The sequence below is a fragment of the Balearica regulorum genome, chromosome 28, assembly GCF_011004875.1.
Source record: "Balearica regulorum gibbericeps isolate bBalReg1 chromosome 28, bBalReg1.pri, whole genome shotgun sequence".
In the NCBI taxonomy this organism is placed as follows: domain Eukaryota; kingdom Metazoa; phylum Chordata; class Aves; order Gruiformes; family Gruidae; genus Balearica; species Balearica regulorum.
Genome location: NC_046211.1, coordinates 3,456,541 through 3,475,033, shown reverse-complemented (window position 1 = coordinate 3,475,033; position 18,493 = coordinate 3,456,541). Strand labels below are relative to the sequence as shown.

At 56.4% G+C, this 18,493-nt stretch overlaps 1 protein-coding gene across 2 annotated transcripts; it reads right to left on the bottom strand.

Moving 5' to 3' along the window:
- Window positions 1-9,507: 9,507 nt before the first annotated feature.
- Window positions 9,508-17,903, bottom strand: MCL1 (MCL1 apoptosis regulator, BCL2 family member). Of its 2 annotated transcripts, none has more exons than XM_075737001.1 (3): window positions 13,874-17,903; window positions 11,773-12,020; window positions 9,508-11,278 (listed from the first exon to the last, which is right to left on the bottom strand). In XM_075737001.1, exons 1-3 carry the CDS (start codon window positions 14,496-14,498, stop codon window positions 11,162-11,164), a joined length of 990 nt encoding a protein of 329 aa, XP_075593116.1. In that variant the 5' UTR covers window positions 14,499-17,903; the 3' UTR covers window positions 9,508-11,161. The 2 variants fall into 2 exon arrangements, with proteins under 2 accessions (XP_075593116.1, XP_075593115.1); XM_075737000.1 differs by having other exon boundaries at window positions 13,745-14,754.
- Window positions 17,904-18,493: the final 590 nt, after the last annotated feature.

The following is an 18,493-nucleotide window of genomic DNA, read 5'->3' as shown; positions in this document are numbered from 1 at the left end:
TGTGCTGCAGAGAGCTCTTCCACACCTCCAAGAGCCTTGCAGGAAGGCACACAGTGCCATCACAGAAGGACCAAAAAAAAAAAAAAAAAAAGCTTATTCTAATTTTTGACACAGGCTGACTTCCCATGAGGAATTTGTAAGCTTGGAAGGAAGGAAAAGATCATGTGTGTGTTCCAGTACAGTATGGATTGGAGGTTTTATTTCTGTTTTCTCGATCCTTTTCTGAATTTCTGGTTCTTGGGACATTGCTTTTCCTTCTGCCTTCTGGATTCTTATTCTGCTTTCAGTTTGAGGTTCAATTCTTACCTTTTGTAGCAAGAGCTTTGCCAACGGATGGAGCCCAAGGACAAGAGGCCTGCCAGGAAAGCAGCTCAAGACACCTAAGCCCAATTACCTATGAAGCCCCTTATGCAATTACAGAGGCAGCCGGCCAATGGGAAAAAAACATGATGGCGTGACATGGCAATTCGAAGATCTAAAATGGACACGTTATGGCTACAGAAACTGATGCTAAGAACACAACAAATAAACAAGGACAAGAGAGCGTAACTGCCATGACTGATGATACTCAATAAGCCTCATTGGACAGTTAAGGAAAAAAAACAAAACTGGGATAATAGAGAAGGCTTGTGTGCCCAGGGACTGCAATAAAGATCCCTGGACGTGATGGAAGGGATGGATGTGAAAATTAAGTCAGGGAATGTGGTGAATAAAAGGCACAAGGGATCAGAAACCTCAGAGTTCCAGGCAGTATATTTTAATGTACGTCTCACATACCAAGTGAGCAATGGGTGCTATTCCCTCTGTGGCATGCTTTGTATGGCCAATCCTCCTACCTCTCTGGCCCTTGGTGTCTCTGAGCCATAGTTCTAATAGTTTCCTATGCTCACACCCGAGCCATGATATGTCCCTACTAAAATAGCCCTAAACCACCCTATCTCCTCCATTACCACTTAACTCCAAACAGTCCATCATTCACATTGGCTCTACCATTGACAGAGCTCGTACCTTGGGGCCTCTTGCAGCGATGAGACCCATCTGACAGTCAGCCCCATGCACAGTGATGTAGAGGCCCAGACGGTTGACACTGCATTTCTCGTAACTTCATTGTACCACATATTAGCTGCAGAGCAACTCAAACAGAACAGACCTTGTTGACAGCTGAATCCAACTGCAAAACCAACCTGAGGGCAACTGATGAACCCACCTCCCTTTCCCAACCATCCCTCGGTTCCAAAACTTTAGAAACTCCTTCTCTTCTTCTGAACTGTTGGGGAAGAGCCCCCACTCCTTCCCAACAGCTCCTTGCCCTCTATTTGCAGCCTCAATCCCCTGCATTGGCTGCTCCTCAAGAGCAGCTCCCACAGGCACCTCCTGTCCTCTGACATCCCACAGGCTCTGGGCTCTGCTGCAGGCCCACAAAGTCAGTGAATTTCAGACACTTCTAGCCTGGCAGGAGGCTGCTGCAGGCTGCAAAGGCTCTAGGGACAATGTGGTATCATGGGCGATGGGGAAAGGTGACGAGCTGTCCCATGCCCTGAGACACTCTATGCCCAATGTGCCTGCTGCTTTCTTGAGGAATGTGAAACTCCAGATACAGAGGTATACAAGATGCTCACCCTAACCCCTGCTACATGATCTTACCATCAGTCCTGTAGAAAAAGATATGTCAACAGCTTTAACAATATCCAACAGAACCAGTGAAAAAACAAGGTTCCTTCTACAGTAAACTCAGAAACGTAAAAAAAAAATCACAATGCACCTAAAATAAAAAAACCCAAGAATGCAGAATGTTAAACCACCTTTCAACTCCTGAACACCCCATATACAATCACTGATCCAAGAACAAGCTGTGCATCACAAATGTACTTTCTCCGATAGACACTGCTCAGCCTTGACTCACCCTGAAGCTCCTATGTCAGACACCTCGGCCCCTCTGCACGTCAGAATGCAGCTACCCAAACAGCTCAGCCACCTGCAGCTGCCTGAAGGAGCAGCACACTCACCCCATGGCAGCCCAAAAGCCGACCGAGCTCACAGTGGTTCACGCCCCACAGCAGCTCACACCCCACGGCAGCTCACGCCCCAGGGCAGTTCACACCCCACGGCAGCTCACGCCCCACGGCAGCTCGCTCACAATCCCCTGGGAAAGGAGCGGGCACCCAGGCACAGCAGGGGTGGCGGCGGCAGGGTTGCTGCTCTGTGCACAGTGAGCAAAGAAATGGGCCGTTACTGGAAATTGAGATACCTGCTGTTTTGCTACAGCTTTGGCTATCACACCAGCCATGTGACCAGGCTGGTAGTTCAACTTAATTTACTGGGACAAACACAAACTTGTATTTAAATGGATAATAAGTAGCTTAAGATCATACTAGCCTATGTGGGAAAGTAGTTCTTTAAATGCAATAGCAACATTATTAGCAGAAATTATGTGCTTTATTTTCCTGTTGAAGAAACAAACACTATGTGGTTACAATGAATTTCTAGCAAGCATAGACGTATTTCCTAACTTCTACCAGGGTAGGTCTGAATGACAAAGCAGAACTAGAGCCCACATGAATCCTTTCTCAAACATACCTCCAGTTGCAAAGTGAATTATTTACTGTAAATCACCAATGACTCCGAGTCACTGAGACTCTTAACTCCCTTACCAGAAATAGACAAGGCCCAAAGGATAGAAAACACCACAAAAACCATGGAAATACAAGAAATGCATCTCGTAGGAGGACTATGAAGACAAAAGATGGCTCTCGCCTTCTCTGAAAAACCCAAGAGGAGATCTGAGCTCACAGATATCTTTGGGGTACCAGGGGCTGAACAGAAATATACTATAAGCCATAGAAATGAAAAGACTGCTCTGGAGCACAAAGATGGCTTCAGAAAAGGTTCTGACAGAACAAGAGACATCATCACAGGGATTAGAGAGGTCCCGAGGAGGCCAGAGAGACCAAACTCCTGGGGACACAATGAGGAACTCAAAAGGGAATTCAACAAAGTACAGCTGCCCTCAGGAGGCCAGGGACCAACAGAGGCATGCCGAACAGATGAGAGGACAAAAAAAGACCAACCTGTTTAACAGATATGGACTCAGGAAGGGTTCAGAGGAAAAAAGGGGCGAAAGCGCCCTCCTGAGCTGAAGTGGGGTTCTGGGGTGGTTAGGAGAGCTCAGCAAAGGGAGCAGAGGGGTCTTGAGGGGGGGCAGAAAGACAAAGAAGCCTCAGAGACAACAACGAGGAGCTCTGAAGGGGATTTCGACAGATGTCGTCAGGGGGACAGGGGCCAAATGAAAGTACTCTAAATGGCAAAGAGGAGACTGAGCAGAGGAATTCCAGATAGCATAGAGGGCAAAATGCGTGTTCTGGGCCCCAAAGGCTTTACGAATGGTTCTGAGGGAGCAAAAGGTGTCCAAGGTGCACTACAGAGATGAAAGAGGGCTGTGGTGCCCAAGGAAGGTCTCGGGAGGCATTGTGAAAGATCCCTATGGCTTTTGCCGAGCTTTGCCAAAGCCCAAAGAGGACCTGCTGCCTTCCAGAATCTCCAAGAACTCCGGTCAGGCTTTGCCAATGCCCACGTGAGGCTCTTTTGCCTTCCCGAGTGTCTGACAGCTTTTGCCAGGCTTTGCCAAAGCCTGCAAGGGGCCCTGCTTCTCTCCAAAGTGCCCCAGGGCTTTTACCAGTTTTGCTGACATCCAGACAGAGCTCTGCTTCATCCAGAGTGTGTGATGGCTTTGGACAGGCTTTGCCAAAGCCCACAAGGTGCTATGCTGCCTTCCAGAGCCTCTGATGGCTTTTGCCAGGTTTTCCTGAGGTCCGTGTGCGGCTCTTCTGCCTTCCAGGGTCTCAACAGCTTTTCCCAGGCTTTCCCCACACCTGCAAAGGGACCCTGCTTCCCTCCAGAGTGCCCCAGGGCTTTCGTTGGTCTTTGCCAGGGTTCCCAAGGGTCCCTGCTGCCTTCAAGAGGTCCACTGGGCTTCTGCCAGGCTTTGCCAACACCTGGGCTGGGGGGGGGGGGGGTACTCAGGGGGGCATGGCTGGGTGCAGGGTGTGAAGCTTGAGGCTGAGCACAGGGTGTGAGGCTTGAGGCTGGGCTAGATGCAGGGGGCTGGAGGCCAAATTTGGGGCTGGCTGTGAGCTGGTGCTTAACTGAGTGTGTTGGTTTTGCGTGGCAAGGTTTTGGTAGCGGGGGGGGCTACAGGGGTGGCTTCTGTGAGAAGCTGCTAGAAGCTTCCCCTGTGTCTGACAGAGCCAATGCCAGCCGGCTCCAAGATGGACCCGCCGCTGGCCAAGGCCAAGCCAATCAGCGCCTCTGTGATAACATATTTAAGAAAGAAAAAAAAACAGTTAGAGAGAGCTTTTGCAGCCTGAGAGGGGAGTGAGAAGATGTAAGAAACTCTGCAGACACCAAGGTCAGTGCAGAAGGAGGGGCAGGAGGTGCTCCAGGCGCTGGAGCAGAGATCCCCCTGCAGCCCGTGGTGAAGACCATGGTGAAGCAGGCTGTCCCCCTGCAGCCCATGGAGGGAGGATGAGGGGGTGTAGCGATTCCACCTGCAGCCCCTGGAGGACCCCACGCCGGAGCAGGTGGAGACACCTGAAGGAGGCTGATGGCCCCGTGGGAAGCCCGCGCTGGAGCAAGCTCCTGGCAGGACCTGTGGATCCGTGGAGAGAGGAGCCCACGCCAGAGCAGGTTTGCTGGCAGGACTTGTGACCCCGTGGGGGACCCACGCTGGAGCAGTTTGCTCCTGAAGGTCTGCACCCCGTGGAGGAGACTCACATTGGAGAAGGCCGTGAAGGACTGTCTCCCGTGAGAGGGACCCCGCGCTGGAGCGGGGGAACAATGAGTCCTCCCCCTGAGGATGAAGAAGCGGCAGAAACACCGCGTGATGAACTGACCGTAACCCCCACTCCCCGTCCCCCTGTGCTGCTGCGGGGGGAGGACGTTGAAGCCGGGAGTGAAGTTGAGCCCAGGAAGATGGGAGGGGTGGGGGGAGGTGTTTTAAGATTTGGTTTTATTTCTCATTCCTCTACTCTGTTTTGCTTAGTAATAAATAAGATGAATTCCCTAAGTTCGGTCTGTTTTGCTCATGATGATAATTAGAGAATGATCTCTCCCTGTCCTTATCTCGACCTGTAAGTTTGTTTTTTTTTTTTCATTGTACCTTTTCTCCCCTGTCTAATGAAAGAGGGGAGTGATAGAGCGGCTCTGGTGGGCACCTGGCCCTCAGCCAGGGTCAACCCGCCACACTGAGTAAGGTGCTGGGTGTACGTGGGTGCAGGGGGAGTGCTGGGGGGGCGGTGCTGGGTGGGTGTAGGGTGGCTGTGGGGATTGCAGGTGGGCACGGGGGCTTAGCTGTCACAGTGCCTTGCAGCGCTCAGCTGCATGCAGGCCAGGGGTACGGCACAGGGCAGTGGTGTGCCTCATTGAGGATGCCAGGGGGACACTGGTGGGGACACCAGAGCAAATGAATGCAGCTCCCTGGAGTGACCCCAGCCCTGCACCACCTCTTCTGCTGGTTCATTGCCACCTGGACCCTCCCTGAGTGCCTGCACCTAGCCATGGAGTGCCCTGTGTCCCCTGTCCCACAGCTGTGGGGTGCCCTGTCACCATGGATCCATGCCCTTGAGCCCCCTCTGTGTCCCCCATCCCCAGACATCTCAAACCATTGAGTCCCCGCCATGTTCCCAGCCCCACTGTTCCCTGGCCCTGGGGTGCCCCATGCCCCCTCACCCTGCCCCATCCTCAGTGTGGTCCCTATAGTGCTCCCAAGCATGCCGGAGGGCACCCAGGCATGGGACACACAGTGCACCCCCCAGCACCCTCTGTGCCCCCCATCTCAAAACTAGCACCAAGCACTCCTGCAACACCCACCCCTGTGACCCAGATCCCAGTAAGGAGCTGGGGTGCCAGGACACCAAGGTCCCCAGTGTCCCATCCCTTAGTTTCCCCCCACCAGCAGACAAGAGTTGTAGGAACACATATCCCAACTGTACAGAGGTGGTCCAGGCCTGGCTTTGTGTCTGCTGCACCAGCTGTGCCCACAACCCACCGCTGGCACCCCCAACACCTCACAGCCACCCCTTGCCTGCAGGACACCTCTGGGGGGACAGCAGCCACATGGGACAAATTACCTGGGGGGACAGATCATGCATCACACACGCCCCCATCAGGGGCCGTGCTGCTCCACGGCCTGTCCACAGCGTCCCCACAGGCACCGTCCTGCTCAGGAACACCCCAGTGTTCTGTTCCCCGCATCACTCCTGGGCACCCCACAGGACGCATGCATCAGTGCTGGGGTGCACAGGGCGCACCCAGCCCCAGCCGGGTGTGGGACTGGGGCTGAGCCACGTGGGACAGGACTATTCAGGGGCGCTGGCCATAGGGCTGTTAGCAGCATGCCAGATACAAGGCTGGGGACTGGGTGCTGGCTGTGGGCATGGGTGCTGCTGGAACACTGTGTCCTGCCAGCACATTCCTGTCTGAGTCACTGCCGGCTCCTGCCTGGGCAGGTCAGCAGCCACAGCCCCACACAAGGCCCACACCACTCCCACTCCACCCCACACCCTGCAGCTGAGCCAGCCCCACACACATGCACTCAAACCCTGCCACCTCACCCCTATCAGTGCGCATACATACGTATAAATGCCCATATCTCCACTCACCCCTATGCCCCCCCACCTTATAAACCCTAAAACTGCAGAGCCCCACCCACAACCTGTACACCCTCTCTGCCCTATACAGCTTATAACCTGTATAACCTTATATCATGTACTCACTAAAGCCCCCCAAACACCCCTGCATCCCACGCTCACACTGTTCACACTCACATACCTCAATATACACACCCAACATCCCTCATAACCCCTGTGCTGGGCGGGGGGCAGTGAGGCACCCAGGCAAGGAGGCCTTCCTGGGGACAGCCTCCTGCCCAGGGCCACGCTTGTGAGCTAGGGAAGGCGGGGGAGGCACCACCACCACCACCCCGTGTCACCCCAGGGCCTGGGAGGGGGATGGGCCACTCCGAACGCCTGGGTTCCTGGAAGAGGCCCACGTGACTTCCCCATATGCTATTAGCGGCCCTTGTTGCCAGGCAGAGCTTTGCTGGGTGGGCTGGAACCCAAGGGTGCACCCCAACCCCGGCACCCCAAGAGGGGCCAGAGTGGGTGGGGGCAGCAGGGCCCGACCCCAGTGCTCAATCTGCAGAGGGGACAGGGGCCCACCAGAGGCCAGCATCCCTTCCCTGGGGGATGGGACGGGACCCCAGGTGACCACCCAGCTGGCCTGGCTGGGGGGGGGGCCTGAGGCCTGACAGGATCATTACAGGAGAGCAGTGACACCTCCCTCCCACCGAAACCAACAACCAAGTACTCATCATCTCAGCAGAAATGAGTCACCCGCCCCCACACCCGGAAGCCTCCCCCTGCAGGGACAATCCCAGGAGTGGGGGGCAGTCCCCAGCACCCACATGTGGCCACCCTGATAACTCCAGAGCCGTTTCTCTGGGAGAACAGTGCTGCTTCAGGAAGCCCCTCTCCCCCCCCCAGAGCCTCTTGATTTCAAGGGCCTGTGCCTGGCGCAGGACGGTCCTGTCCCTGCCCAGTCCCCCTGACTCAACTCCCAGGGGCTCCTCAGGGACCCAGCTCCACACTGGCTCCCCCGCAAGACACCAGCTTTGGGAGGGGGCTGCAGCACCCTGCCCCACAGATGGGGGCGTGGTGTCCCCCCCCCAGGGCAAGTTGCAAAGGGAAGTGCTGTGCCAGTAAGATAGGGGGGCACCCACCAAGCAGCCCCCCCCGACCCCCTGGGAAGTGACGTGTTTGGGGCAAAAGCAACCCAGGCTCCTGTCACGAGAAATAACACGACATATTATTCAAGCCCCTAATGCAGGATTGGAGCCATTGCGCCAGAAATGGGTGGAAATTGAGGGGGTTTTGCCTGGCCAGGGGATTTTCTGCATTTGCATGTGCCCCCCACAGGGGCATCAATGCAAGCATTCAAACACCCTCCCCACCAGAGGCAGCAGGGCTGGATCAAGGTTCATTCCCAGCAGAGGGGAGGGTGCTTCTTTTCCAACATGTGCCCTCCCACATGGGGCAGCACCCAAAGCCCAGCCAACGGCAAGAAATGCCCCCTGCCTGCTTTCCCAGGGGTCCCAGGCAAAGGGGGACCCCAAATCAGCCCAGCTGGGTGCTGAAGATGTCCCTAATCTGCAATCTCTCCCCACACACCATCAGACACAGCAGCTGCTTTAATTCTCCCTCCCCCACCCCCCCCCGACTCTTATTTACGCAAATGGTTCGGAGAAGTTGAAACCACTTCTGCGAAAAGCCCTCGCTGGAGCGGAAGAGGAAGCCCCTGGTTTATCGGCAGCGAGCCAGGCGTTATCAGAGCGCTGCGGCTTCCAGGAAGCGCCAGCAGCCCCGACCCCCTCGGAGCCCGCCAGCACCTTTGCATATTTCCATGGCAAAGGCCCAGCTTTGCATGAGAGCCCCACCGCACCCCGGGGGACCGAACAGGCCCAAAATAGCCCGCAAAGACACAGCATTTAAAAAAAAAAACAAAACAAAAAACCCCACCGCACCAAAAAAAAAAAATTTTGCAATATCTGCAGAGGAGGGCTGAGCCACCAACTTGTTTTCAGTAGTGAGGGCCTCACCAGCACTGCAGGAAGCTGTCACTTCACCCTATCTGCAAGTAAGCCTTGACAGCCACCAGCAGTTTTTATGGTAGGGAAGTGCTTTGCCCCTGAGGAGGGGGATTTTCCAGCCAAGGTTCCCACAGCAGAGCTGGTCCTGGCAGGAGGAAGCTGTTCATCAAACCACTGCCCAAGCAAGATCTGCACGTAACCGGGCTGCAGCCTCCAGTCCCAGGCAGGCCAGGCACTTCCTCCATCCCCAGCACAGAGGAATTGAAACTCAGAGGCTGCAGGGTAGGGAGCTGTCTGAGGGAACAAGGTCCCCTAAAGAGGGCTCCTCAGCAACTGCAACACCAGCTTGCTTTGCCCAGGCAGAGGGACAAGACTAAAGCTAGATGACTGAGGCCACACACAGAGTGTGTCTGCTCCCTTGGAAGGAGCGAAGAGCACAGCTCAGCCCCAGGCTCCAGAAAGAGCCCCCTCTCCTCAGGGCTGTGGGCCCCTGCTTCGCTGACACAGAGGGTGACAAGCCCCAGCTGCCAAGCACAGGCACCCCAACAGCCACAGCACACCTCGGGGCACCGCAAGAAAAGCCATTTCAGAGCATGCAGGCACTGAGCACAAGGCACCTCATGGACTTTCCCCACCCACGTACAGAGTGAAGTGCACCTCAGCACAGAGGAGCTCTGGGGAGCCCCGATGGGTGACACAAGACACCCAGAGCAGTTTTCCACAGCCCACAGAGGCTTTCTAATAACCAAGAGGCTGTGGGGTGCCCCACAGGCAGCATCCGTGCAAACAGGCCCACACCAGCAGAGCAGGAGCATTTAGCATATCAGCATCTCATTACAGGAAACAGCAAGTTTTATACTAGAGGATTGAGAACAAGAGACATTTATTGACAAAACTAAGTGCTTGTTCAGCAAACAAGCAGGCCTGACAATAGCACCATCTTTCAGCTCTCCACTTGAGTTTCCATTGGGCATCACTCAGGCTGCAGGTCAAGCACCAGGTAGGAGCATGTTCCTCACTGTGCAGTACCTAGTCCCACAGAGTGGAGCTCCCCAAAAACCAACCGATCCACAGTTGGAGGGCACGAGGTGGACAAGCACTGCAAGTCCACAGAGAAGCAACACTGCCCAGCTGGGGACCAGGGACCAAGCCCAGGGCCAACACCGATGGACTTGCACAAGCTGCAGATCTGAGCCGACAAGTTTTATTCTGCTCCAGAACATTTACATTCAAACATCAGCTTCGTTCAACTCATGGCTTTGAAGACCAAAATGACAGGAAGACAAGGAAGTGACTGATACCAACTTCCACAGCTCCCCACCCACTAGAAGGGCTAGAATAACCAAAACAATTAAAATAAACAGAAACATCAACTGTTGCCAGCAAGCTGTGGGCACAATGAGAGTCCACCAGGCCACCAATGCTCGTTACACTCCCTGGCAACATTGCTCAAGTACATCAGAGAGAGGCTCACTTGGAGTCAAGGCAGGAGAAGGCTTCACCACAAAAATGCTACTTCACATGAGGAATGAAGTACAGTGCACCCATAAGCAGCTCTACCGCATTCAAAATTCCTCCTTTTTTTATCATTAGCTCTGTAAAAATGTACATATTCTACAGATTTGTAGATATTTACAGCTTCTCTACAGCCTCCCCACCCCATGTGGGGTTTTACATATTTACAAATGCACTCCCTATTTTTAAACTGCCTGTGTGTGGTGAGTCGCATCGGTGTAGCTGAGATCAGCCAGACAGGCCAACGTGGCCACAGCTGGCTGGGGTTGCCGCCCCAAGCCCCGCCTCACCGCCCAGACCCCAAGGCTGCTCTGCCTGCTCAGTGACCCGGCTGAAGCCCGGCTGGGAGGGAAAGGGCCATGCAGGGGTCCAGCACCCCATGTTCTGGCAGCGGGTCACACGTCTTCGCTGCTGGAACGGCTCTACTGCTTCCAGAGGGCAGATGCATGCAGATCCGGCAACAGCTGAAAACCTGCTTGCCAGCACACCTGGGGGAGGCCCAGGCTCACACAACACCCAGCATTCAATGCTTCTGCTCCAACAGAAAAGCTGCAAGTTTAGGCAGGACACCAGCAACAGAAGATGCTATTTCCAGAAACCCACAACCCTGAAACATCTGCTCCACACACAGCTGCCGTGCCAAGCCCAGGAGGCTTCAGTCCAGACAAGAGCTGCTGGTGCTCACTGGCTTGCTGCTAAGCAGATCGGTTCCCTCCAGGATAAAACTGAAGCAGTCCACTTGAGCTTTCTGTCATCATCCTCTTGAAGGAAGCAGAATATCAATTCTTCCACTTTCTGTTCCCAAAGCAATAGATCCTCATTGGTACCCACAATCTGACCAGATCACACCTTCCTTCTTAGGAAAGGATTGCTCAGCGGATGCCTGGATATCCTCCCTGGGTCACTCAAGTCCAGCTTCGTAAGTACTCACAGGAGGAAGGGATCAGCTCGCCAGCCCCAGAGCTGGTCCACCCAGAGTTTTGTCCCTCTGCACCATACCCTGGCTCACCGGATCATGTAGGCCAAGCTCGCTCCCAGACCAGCCACACCTGCAAACGCCATCAGTATGTTTCTGATGCTGCCTTCTAGGTCCTCAACTCGAAAGAAGTCAACAAAGCCCTCCTAGAAGAAAGAAGGGAAAGTCATTTCCCCGCCAGCCACCCTTCTTTGGCAGGAAGGCTTGGACAGCCTTTCTCCCTGGCAGAGGGGGCTGGGGTACAGCCCACCCAGCACATGCACTGAATGCACTCCCCCAGACTCATTACAACCACAGCCCACCCTGCAGAGGCGGCAATCAGGAGACAGCACCAAAGCAGCTGTGGACCAGCTTCAGGCAAGCTCAGCACAGTCTGGATTGACTCAGCTTTGGGAATGCTGCCCCCTCCATGCTGGGCGAGGGCACATTTTTAGGTCAAGACTGCTTCAGGCAGCTTGTAAGGAGCTCCTGAAACACCAGAACTCTGGCTAGATGTTTCAGACTGTGGTTTTAACTGGAGCAGTGAGTCATCTCTGTGCTTTGCTGACACACATGGTTGTCAGTGAGCAGGTCACAGAAATAGGAAAATACCGGATTGTTCTGAAAAAGCTCGCAGTGTTCAGGACAGGCAGTGACTCACCCAGCCTCCCTGGCTCATTAGCCACTCGCGCTTAGATGAGACGAGCGCATCTGTGATGATCCCTGCCAGCGAGCTGATGCACTTCTCCTGGTTTATGCTTTTCAGGTGTTTTGCAACAAAGGCACCAAACGAGATGAGTGTCACCACTCGACCCCAGTTTGTTACTCCATCACTGAACATGTGGGCAGCCACTTCACACACCGACTGCAGATCTTCCTCTTTCTGGATTTCCAGCTTCCGAAGCATTCCTGCAAGAGATGCTGGTTTACAGGCAGGCATGCACACAACACCGAATACCCCACAAGGCCACCAGTGAGAAGATGCAGCCCCCACACTAGGTCGAAAAGCTCTAAGAGTCACTGCCAAGTATCAGTGATGGAGAGCAAGTACCTGCCTGCTTCTGCAGAGGGCTCTACTGCTAACACTTGCCTGGGCCAGAGGAAAAAACAGTCCATAACCCATTTCTAGTTTCTCCCTCCCCACCTCAGGCACAGCTGCTGTCTCTGTGCCTAGCACACTCCCCTGTCTCACAAGGGCTTTAAAGCCCCACCATGTCAGAACCACAGCACAGAAGTCAGTTGCAGCCTGGTGCAAGCTCTGCCCCTTGAGCCAAAACGAAGGACAGTCACCTACAGCCAAGCAGATGTGCTGCTGTTTTGTTAATGTGTTTTTAGTGACTGGAACAACAGAATTCCCCAGTTTGACCTGCAGTGCCCCCTCATGAATAAGCAAACAAGATAAGCCCTTACGAAACTGAAAGGCATTGCTTCTTGTTGCTCAGACTAACAGGAAGCCTTCCTGCAGCCAGGTCCTTTTCTGTGCACACATGAAGGTAACCGTCCCTACAGAAGCCTCAGATACCAACACCAGTTCATGTTGGTCTGAGCATTCCTCCCAAGCGTGGCTCCTTCAATAAGCACATCCACGAATTTGGCCAGGGTAACTGAACCCAGAGTCTTTTGCATCAGCACAGCTAAGGACACGAAGAATCTGAAGCCCTTTGTGTTAAAAACCAAAGAACTGGGACATACTCCTGCAAGAAGGAAGGCCGCACACCATCTCAGGAGGAAATGCAGACACTACCCTTCTGTACCAGGCACCATCCTGATCTGGAATCAGACATGGTGTGGCATGCTAAAAGCAGTCCCAGCATGAGCCCCACCACCCCCACAGCTCAGGCTAGCCCCAAACCAGCTCGTTCCTGAGTTATAGGAAACCAGGTCAAAATGGTCAGTTCTCACTTCCACTCCATTCCCAGGACACTCTGCAGCAAAAGCACCTACTCATCCAAGCCCAGGCAGTGGAGTGCAAGTCTCTATGGCTATTCCAGGACTCATGAGAAGTGGGTGAAATACATTAAAATAACTATAACCTGAGCACATTGTCTGGGAGAATTCCCCCCCCCCCGAAACCCCACTCCACCCAACCTAGGGGTGCAAGGAGTTTAAACTCCTGAGCTAACTAATCTCTGAACGCTTGGGATTGTTTGCATATAGTCATGCTGAGCAAAGCAGGATACGAGGAGGAACTAGAGCTAATCTGTAACTAGATTATCTCCTCTGTACACGTTACCAGCGGTTTTTCCACCTCCCAATCGAACAAAGTTCAGTTTCATTTTTAATCACTTCTCAGCCGTTTTAACTCTCTTGAAACGAGCACCGGCCCTATCCCATCCAGTAAATGACCAGGTCGAGAGCTCAGGCACCCCTCCCACCACTGCTGGGGGGGGATGGCAGCAGCACAGAGGCCTGGCTCCAGCCCAGGCCTCTCCCAGGCCTCTCCCAGTCCCTGCCATGCAGCAGCCTGCAGCCCACCCACCATGAGGGCCCACACACATCGCAGAGGGAGCGGACACAGGGGCAGGAGCTCCCGGGGACACACATCCCTGTGCCCACCTTCTTCAAGAGCCAAGCCCCCAAAACCTCCCAGGACCCCATACTGGGAAGGGACAGGACCGGTGCCTGTAACTCGCCTCCAAAGGAGGGGAAGTGGGTCCCAGGCACCCCCCGTGGCCTCACGCCCGCAGCAGGGCCTGAGGCGCCCCCACCCCACACACCGCCCGTTCCTCGCATCCGCCGGGGAGGAGCCGGCCGCCACCCACCCTGGAAGGCGAGTTCGTGTTTCTGCATGACGCCACCACCGACCCTCCGTAGAGTCTCCAGCGCCTTCTCCATCACAGCATCGCCCGATCCGCCGGGCCGGCCAGGCCCGCCCAGCAGCCCCGGGAATAGCTTCTTCACTCCGGGCTCGGCCTCGCCCACCGCCTCCCGCAGGTAGCGGCTGATGAGCTCCAGCGAGTCCTGCCGCAGGCCATCGGGCAGCTCCGGCGGCCCGGGCGGCGTGCCGGGCAGCGAGTCCCCCACCGGGCCACGCTCGGCCTCGGGCTCGCAGCCGTCCAGCTCCTCCTCGGGGCTCCACAGCGCGCCCGGTCGCGCCGTGGGGGGCAGCGTCGCACGGGGGGCCGCGCCACAGCCAATCAGCGCGCGGGGGGCCACAGCCGGGCCAATCAGCGCGCGGGGGGCCTCAGGGCGACCGGCGGCGGCCCAGACCCCCGCGGAGCCAATCAGGGCCTGGGTTACCTCAGCGGCGGCGGCCGCCGCCGCACCGGGGGCTGCGGCAGGTGGCGGCGGCGCCGGGCTCCCCCCTGGCGAGGCGGGCACCAGGGCCGGATCGCCGCTGCAGTACAGGTTGAAGCCGATAACGGCGTTCCGCTTCAGGGCAAACATGGCGGCTAGCACGACCCGGCGACAAGCTGCACAGGGGTGAGCGTCGCTGCCGCTTATATGGCGGTGACGCGAGGGCGGGGCGAGGCGGGGCCGCGCCGGTTCCGCTTCCGGCCCTGCTTCCGGCGCTATTGGGGCGGGGGCCAATCCTCACCGTGGCTTTTTGGGGTGAAAAAGGGTGAAAGAGTCGCCGCCTCCGTGGAGAGGTGTCGTGTGTGTGTCCCCGGGCCTCGTCTGGGCCTTGCTGCGGCACCGCGGCACCGACGCCCTTCCCCCCGCCCCAGGCCCTACCAGGCCCCACACCGGGTACTCCGCCCACACCGCCGGTGCTGCCGTGCCCCTTCTCGGTCCTCCGCAACAGCCCCTCAGCAGTGTAGGGTACCTCCGTGCCGGTACCCCTCCTGCCTCCCCCAGCACCACGGGGTGCTGCAGTGCCCCAAGTCCCCCTGGCAAAGCTGGGCCCCACCGTGCACCCCCCAGGACGGCTCATAGTCCTCACAACCTGCACCATTTTCCAAGGGGCCACAGGTCCCTCGCTTGCCTCAGCCCGTTTTCTTTCTGGTTTTTGCAATGCAAAGCATCCCCCAGAAGGGCTGCAAGCATGAGGCCAGCAGGACCGAAGCCCTGGTGCACACAGGGAGCCAGGATGCCCTTGCTGGTGTACACTGAAAGGACTGCTGGGAAGTGGGGAGCGTGATGTGCTCTGGTGAGACCCCACCTGGAGTACTGCATCCAGCCCTGGGGTCCCCAGTACAAGAAGGGCATGGAGCTGTTGGAGTGAAGGAGAGGAGGCCATGAAGATCATAAGAGGCTGGAGCACCTCTGCTAAGATGATGGGTGGAGAGAGTTGGGGTTGTTAGAGCAGCCTTACGGTACCTAAAGGCACTACAGGAAAGCTTGAGAGGGACTGTTGACAAGGCCATGGAGTGGCAGGACAAGGAAGAATGGTTTTAAACTAAAAGAGGGGAGATTTAGACTAGCTATATATGCTTTACACTGGAGGTCGTAGATGCCCCATCCCTGGGAACATTGAAGGTCAGGTTGGATGGGGCTCTGCGCAACCTGGTCTAGTTGAAGATGTCCCTGCCCGCGGCAGGGAGGGTGGGCTAGATGATACCTTTAAAGGTCCCTTCCAACCCAAACTATTCTGTGACTCTATGTTGCTTCCCACCCACTCGGCATTTTACCTGGATCTGTCTGCTTAAAGCCCTCTCAGACTTTGGCTGGCTCAGCTGGATGTTCCTGGGGAACTGCCCCCTCTCTTCCAGTCATCAGTGGGTTGCCTTGCATCTCTCCCGTTACTCGAAGCCGCCTTGCATCCACTGGCTCCATGAGGGCTGTGGCATTGCAAATCTGGCAGTGCCCTGTGTCCTCGGGGCTGCAGGCAGGATCTGGCCAGGGGTGTTTTGTGAAAGGGCCTGGTGGGTGCCCCAGGAGGCCAGACCAATCTGCCCTGGTTTGGGCAAAGGATGTTTGGGGAACAAGCCACGGGTATCTGTACCAATGCAGGTAGATCAGACGCTCCCCAGCGAGGCAAACGCCATGGCTTTGGCTTGGAATGATGAGAAATGAAAGGAGGTCTCCCAAGCACCCCTTTGCAGTACGCTGTGCCAGGGTTGTGTCCCGGGGACTGCGGTCTACTCCGTCCTGCCTCTGGGAAAGCGTGGGATGGAGAGAGAGGTGCCGGGGCAAAGGCAGCTGCCATCCGCCTGCAGAGCCAAGCAACAGTGCAGATCAACCTGCTCTGGCCGCAGGGTCTTATTCTGCCTAACCAGACCCAAGACAGTGAAAACTAGGGTTTGGGCCCCCCAGAAATCACACCCCCTGGTTATCCCCTCTGAGGCAGGAAAGAGTTTCCCTGCAGGCCACGACGGCATGCAGGTGGCCAGGCCATCAGTGCCAGGGATGCATGCCAGGGCTGCTTCGTCCAAAGGCCACCAAAATACCCCACAGCAGCAGAGCCCCGGTCCCCACCTGGGAAGGTGACGTCAGCCCCAAGTCACCCAGCCAAGGCACCGCAGCATCACTGAACTGAGATGCGAGGAGAGCGAGATGCTGGGCTAGGCGCTGCACTGGGGAGGAGTGGTGTCTGGATTCCCCTCTTGGTGCAGGAAGGTGGGCTTACTGCTGAACCCCAAACAGCCCTGTGAAAGACCTGGGAAACTCCCACCCACCCCAACAGCAGGGCCTCAAGGGCAGGCAATCCTGATGCCTTGGGATTTGGGGAGAACCCCAGATGTGGGGATAAAACACCCGATGTGGGGAGAGGACGCCACCACAGTTTCTCAAATGGGTCTTTCTGCTCCAGGGAGGCAGCGAGGACACGGGGAGCTGACGCTGTGAAGAAGGCCCTCTCTGGTCAGCATTTTCGGGGACAGAAACCACAGCAAACCCAAGCCTCTGTTACCATCCTGAGTATCACTGTGCACCGTCGGGTACAGCGAAGAAGGGCACAGCCCCGTCCTCAGTGCCCCAAAGTCCTCTTGCTCCAGATCTTGCAAGAAACAGGAATGGACATCCACCCAAGGCACCCCTTCACCAGCTCCTTCCCCAGCTGCCACCCCCACGAACCAGGGTGAGAGCACGACCAAGTGCACTGGGGTCCAGCAAGATGAAACCCAGCCCCCTCAAAATCCTTCCCATGGCCCCAAGGAACGCGTCCTTGTCAGGAAGCGAATTCTTGGCAGTAGGAGCAATAACACAGGCGTGCTCAGCTTGCTCCAGCAGCTTGGGGCAGCGCCCAGCACATATTTCCTCAGCAGTGCCAAGCTTTAAAGCGCAAACAAACACCGGCACATACTTGGCACCAGGCTGGAACAGCGCGTCCCTGCGCAACCACCCGGCCCTGGCCCCCTCTGCAGGGTGGGCTTGAGAGGCTGCGAAATGGCGTTGGGAGGGCAGGGGAGACGCAGCGCAGAGGCTTCAGGCAGCCCAGGGAGGGTCAGTGGGTTTGTTTGAACAGCGGCCCACCCCGGTGACACCATCAATTGGGCTGTAAAACTCTAGAAAGGAAAGGTGTGACGTCAAGGCTGAAAACCCCAGAGTCAAAGCCTCCAGGATGGCTGCCAGCGGGGACAAAGGGAGGCCCAGTGGGGTAGCGTGAGAGGATGTCATTATAGGGCAGCCCTGACCCCTGGGGAGGGCACCAGGAGCGCCTGCCCCACAGCATGGAGGGGAGTAGGGGTTTGTTTTGAAGGCAGGATAAAAACCACCTCCTCCCTGTGCTCCCCCGCTGAAGTCTCTCAGCCAAGGTGGCTGCTGGCCCCGCTCAGCCCCTGTGGCTGCAGAACGGGATGGACCCCACGTCGTCGTCGTCCCCCCCCAGCCCACGCACATCCAATACAGCCCACAGGCCCCATTGCTGGGGATAGCCCCACACACATCCCACAGGCCCCATCACCAGGGGACAGCCCTATGAACACCCCAGAGCCCCACTGCCAGGGGTTCTGCACAGCCCATAGACCTGTTGCTGGGAGACAGCCCCACGCAAACCCAGCAACCCCATTGCTGGGGGTCAGCTCTCCCTACAGCTTATAGATGGGGATGAACCCCACATACAGCCCATGGCTCCACTGCTGGGGGACAGCCCCGCACACACCCCATAGCCCCCACACAGCCCACAGCAGAGGGTGTACCACACTGCTCACATATCTGGAGAGGGGGACATGTTGCATAGCGGTAGCTGAAACCCTGAAGGAGGAGGAGGAACAAAGGATATGGACTGGAGCAATTTTGCTGAGGCCTGTCACAGTCTCTCCACACGCCCTCTCCCACGCAGTGCTCATCCCTGGGGTGCAGGAGCATGGCCACACCTGCCTTCCCCGCCGCAACAAAACCCCGCGTGGGCTCAAGCCCTCCCTCTGTGCCCCATCCAACCCTACAGCTGCACTTTGATGGCTTTGCTCAAACTGCACAAGTCCCTCAGGCACACCGATAGTTGGTGCTGAACATGTCCTTCCTCCTGCTGGCTCACCCCAACAGTCCTGGGGACATCAAGC

Coding starts and splice junctions, on each gene's coding strand:
- MCL1 (XM_075737000.1), bottom strand. CDS start 14,498: ATGTTTGCCCTGAAGCGGAACGCCGTTATCGGCTTCAACCTGTACTGC. Junction 12,021..13,744: donor CCACTTCCCCTCCTTTGGAG/GCGAGTTACAGG, acceptor CATCTCTTGCAG/GAATGCTTCGGAAGCTGGAA. Junction 11,279..11,772: donor TAATGAGCCAGGGAGGCTGG/GTGAGTCACTGC, acceptor TCTTTCTTCTAG/GAGGGCTTTGTTGACTTCTT.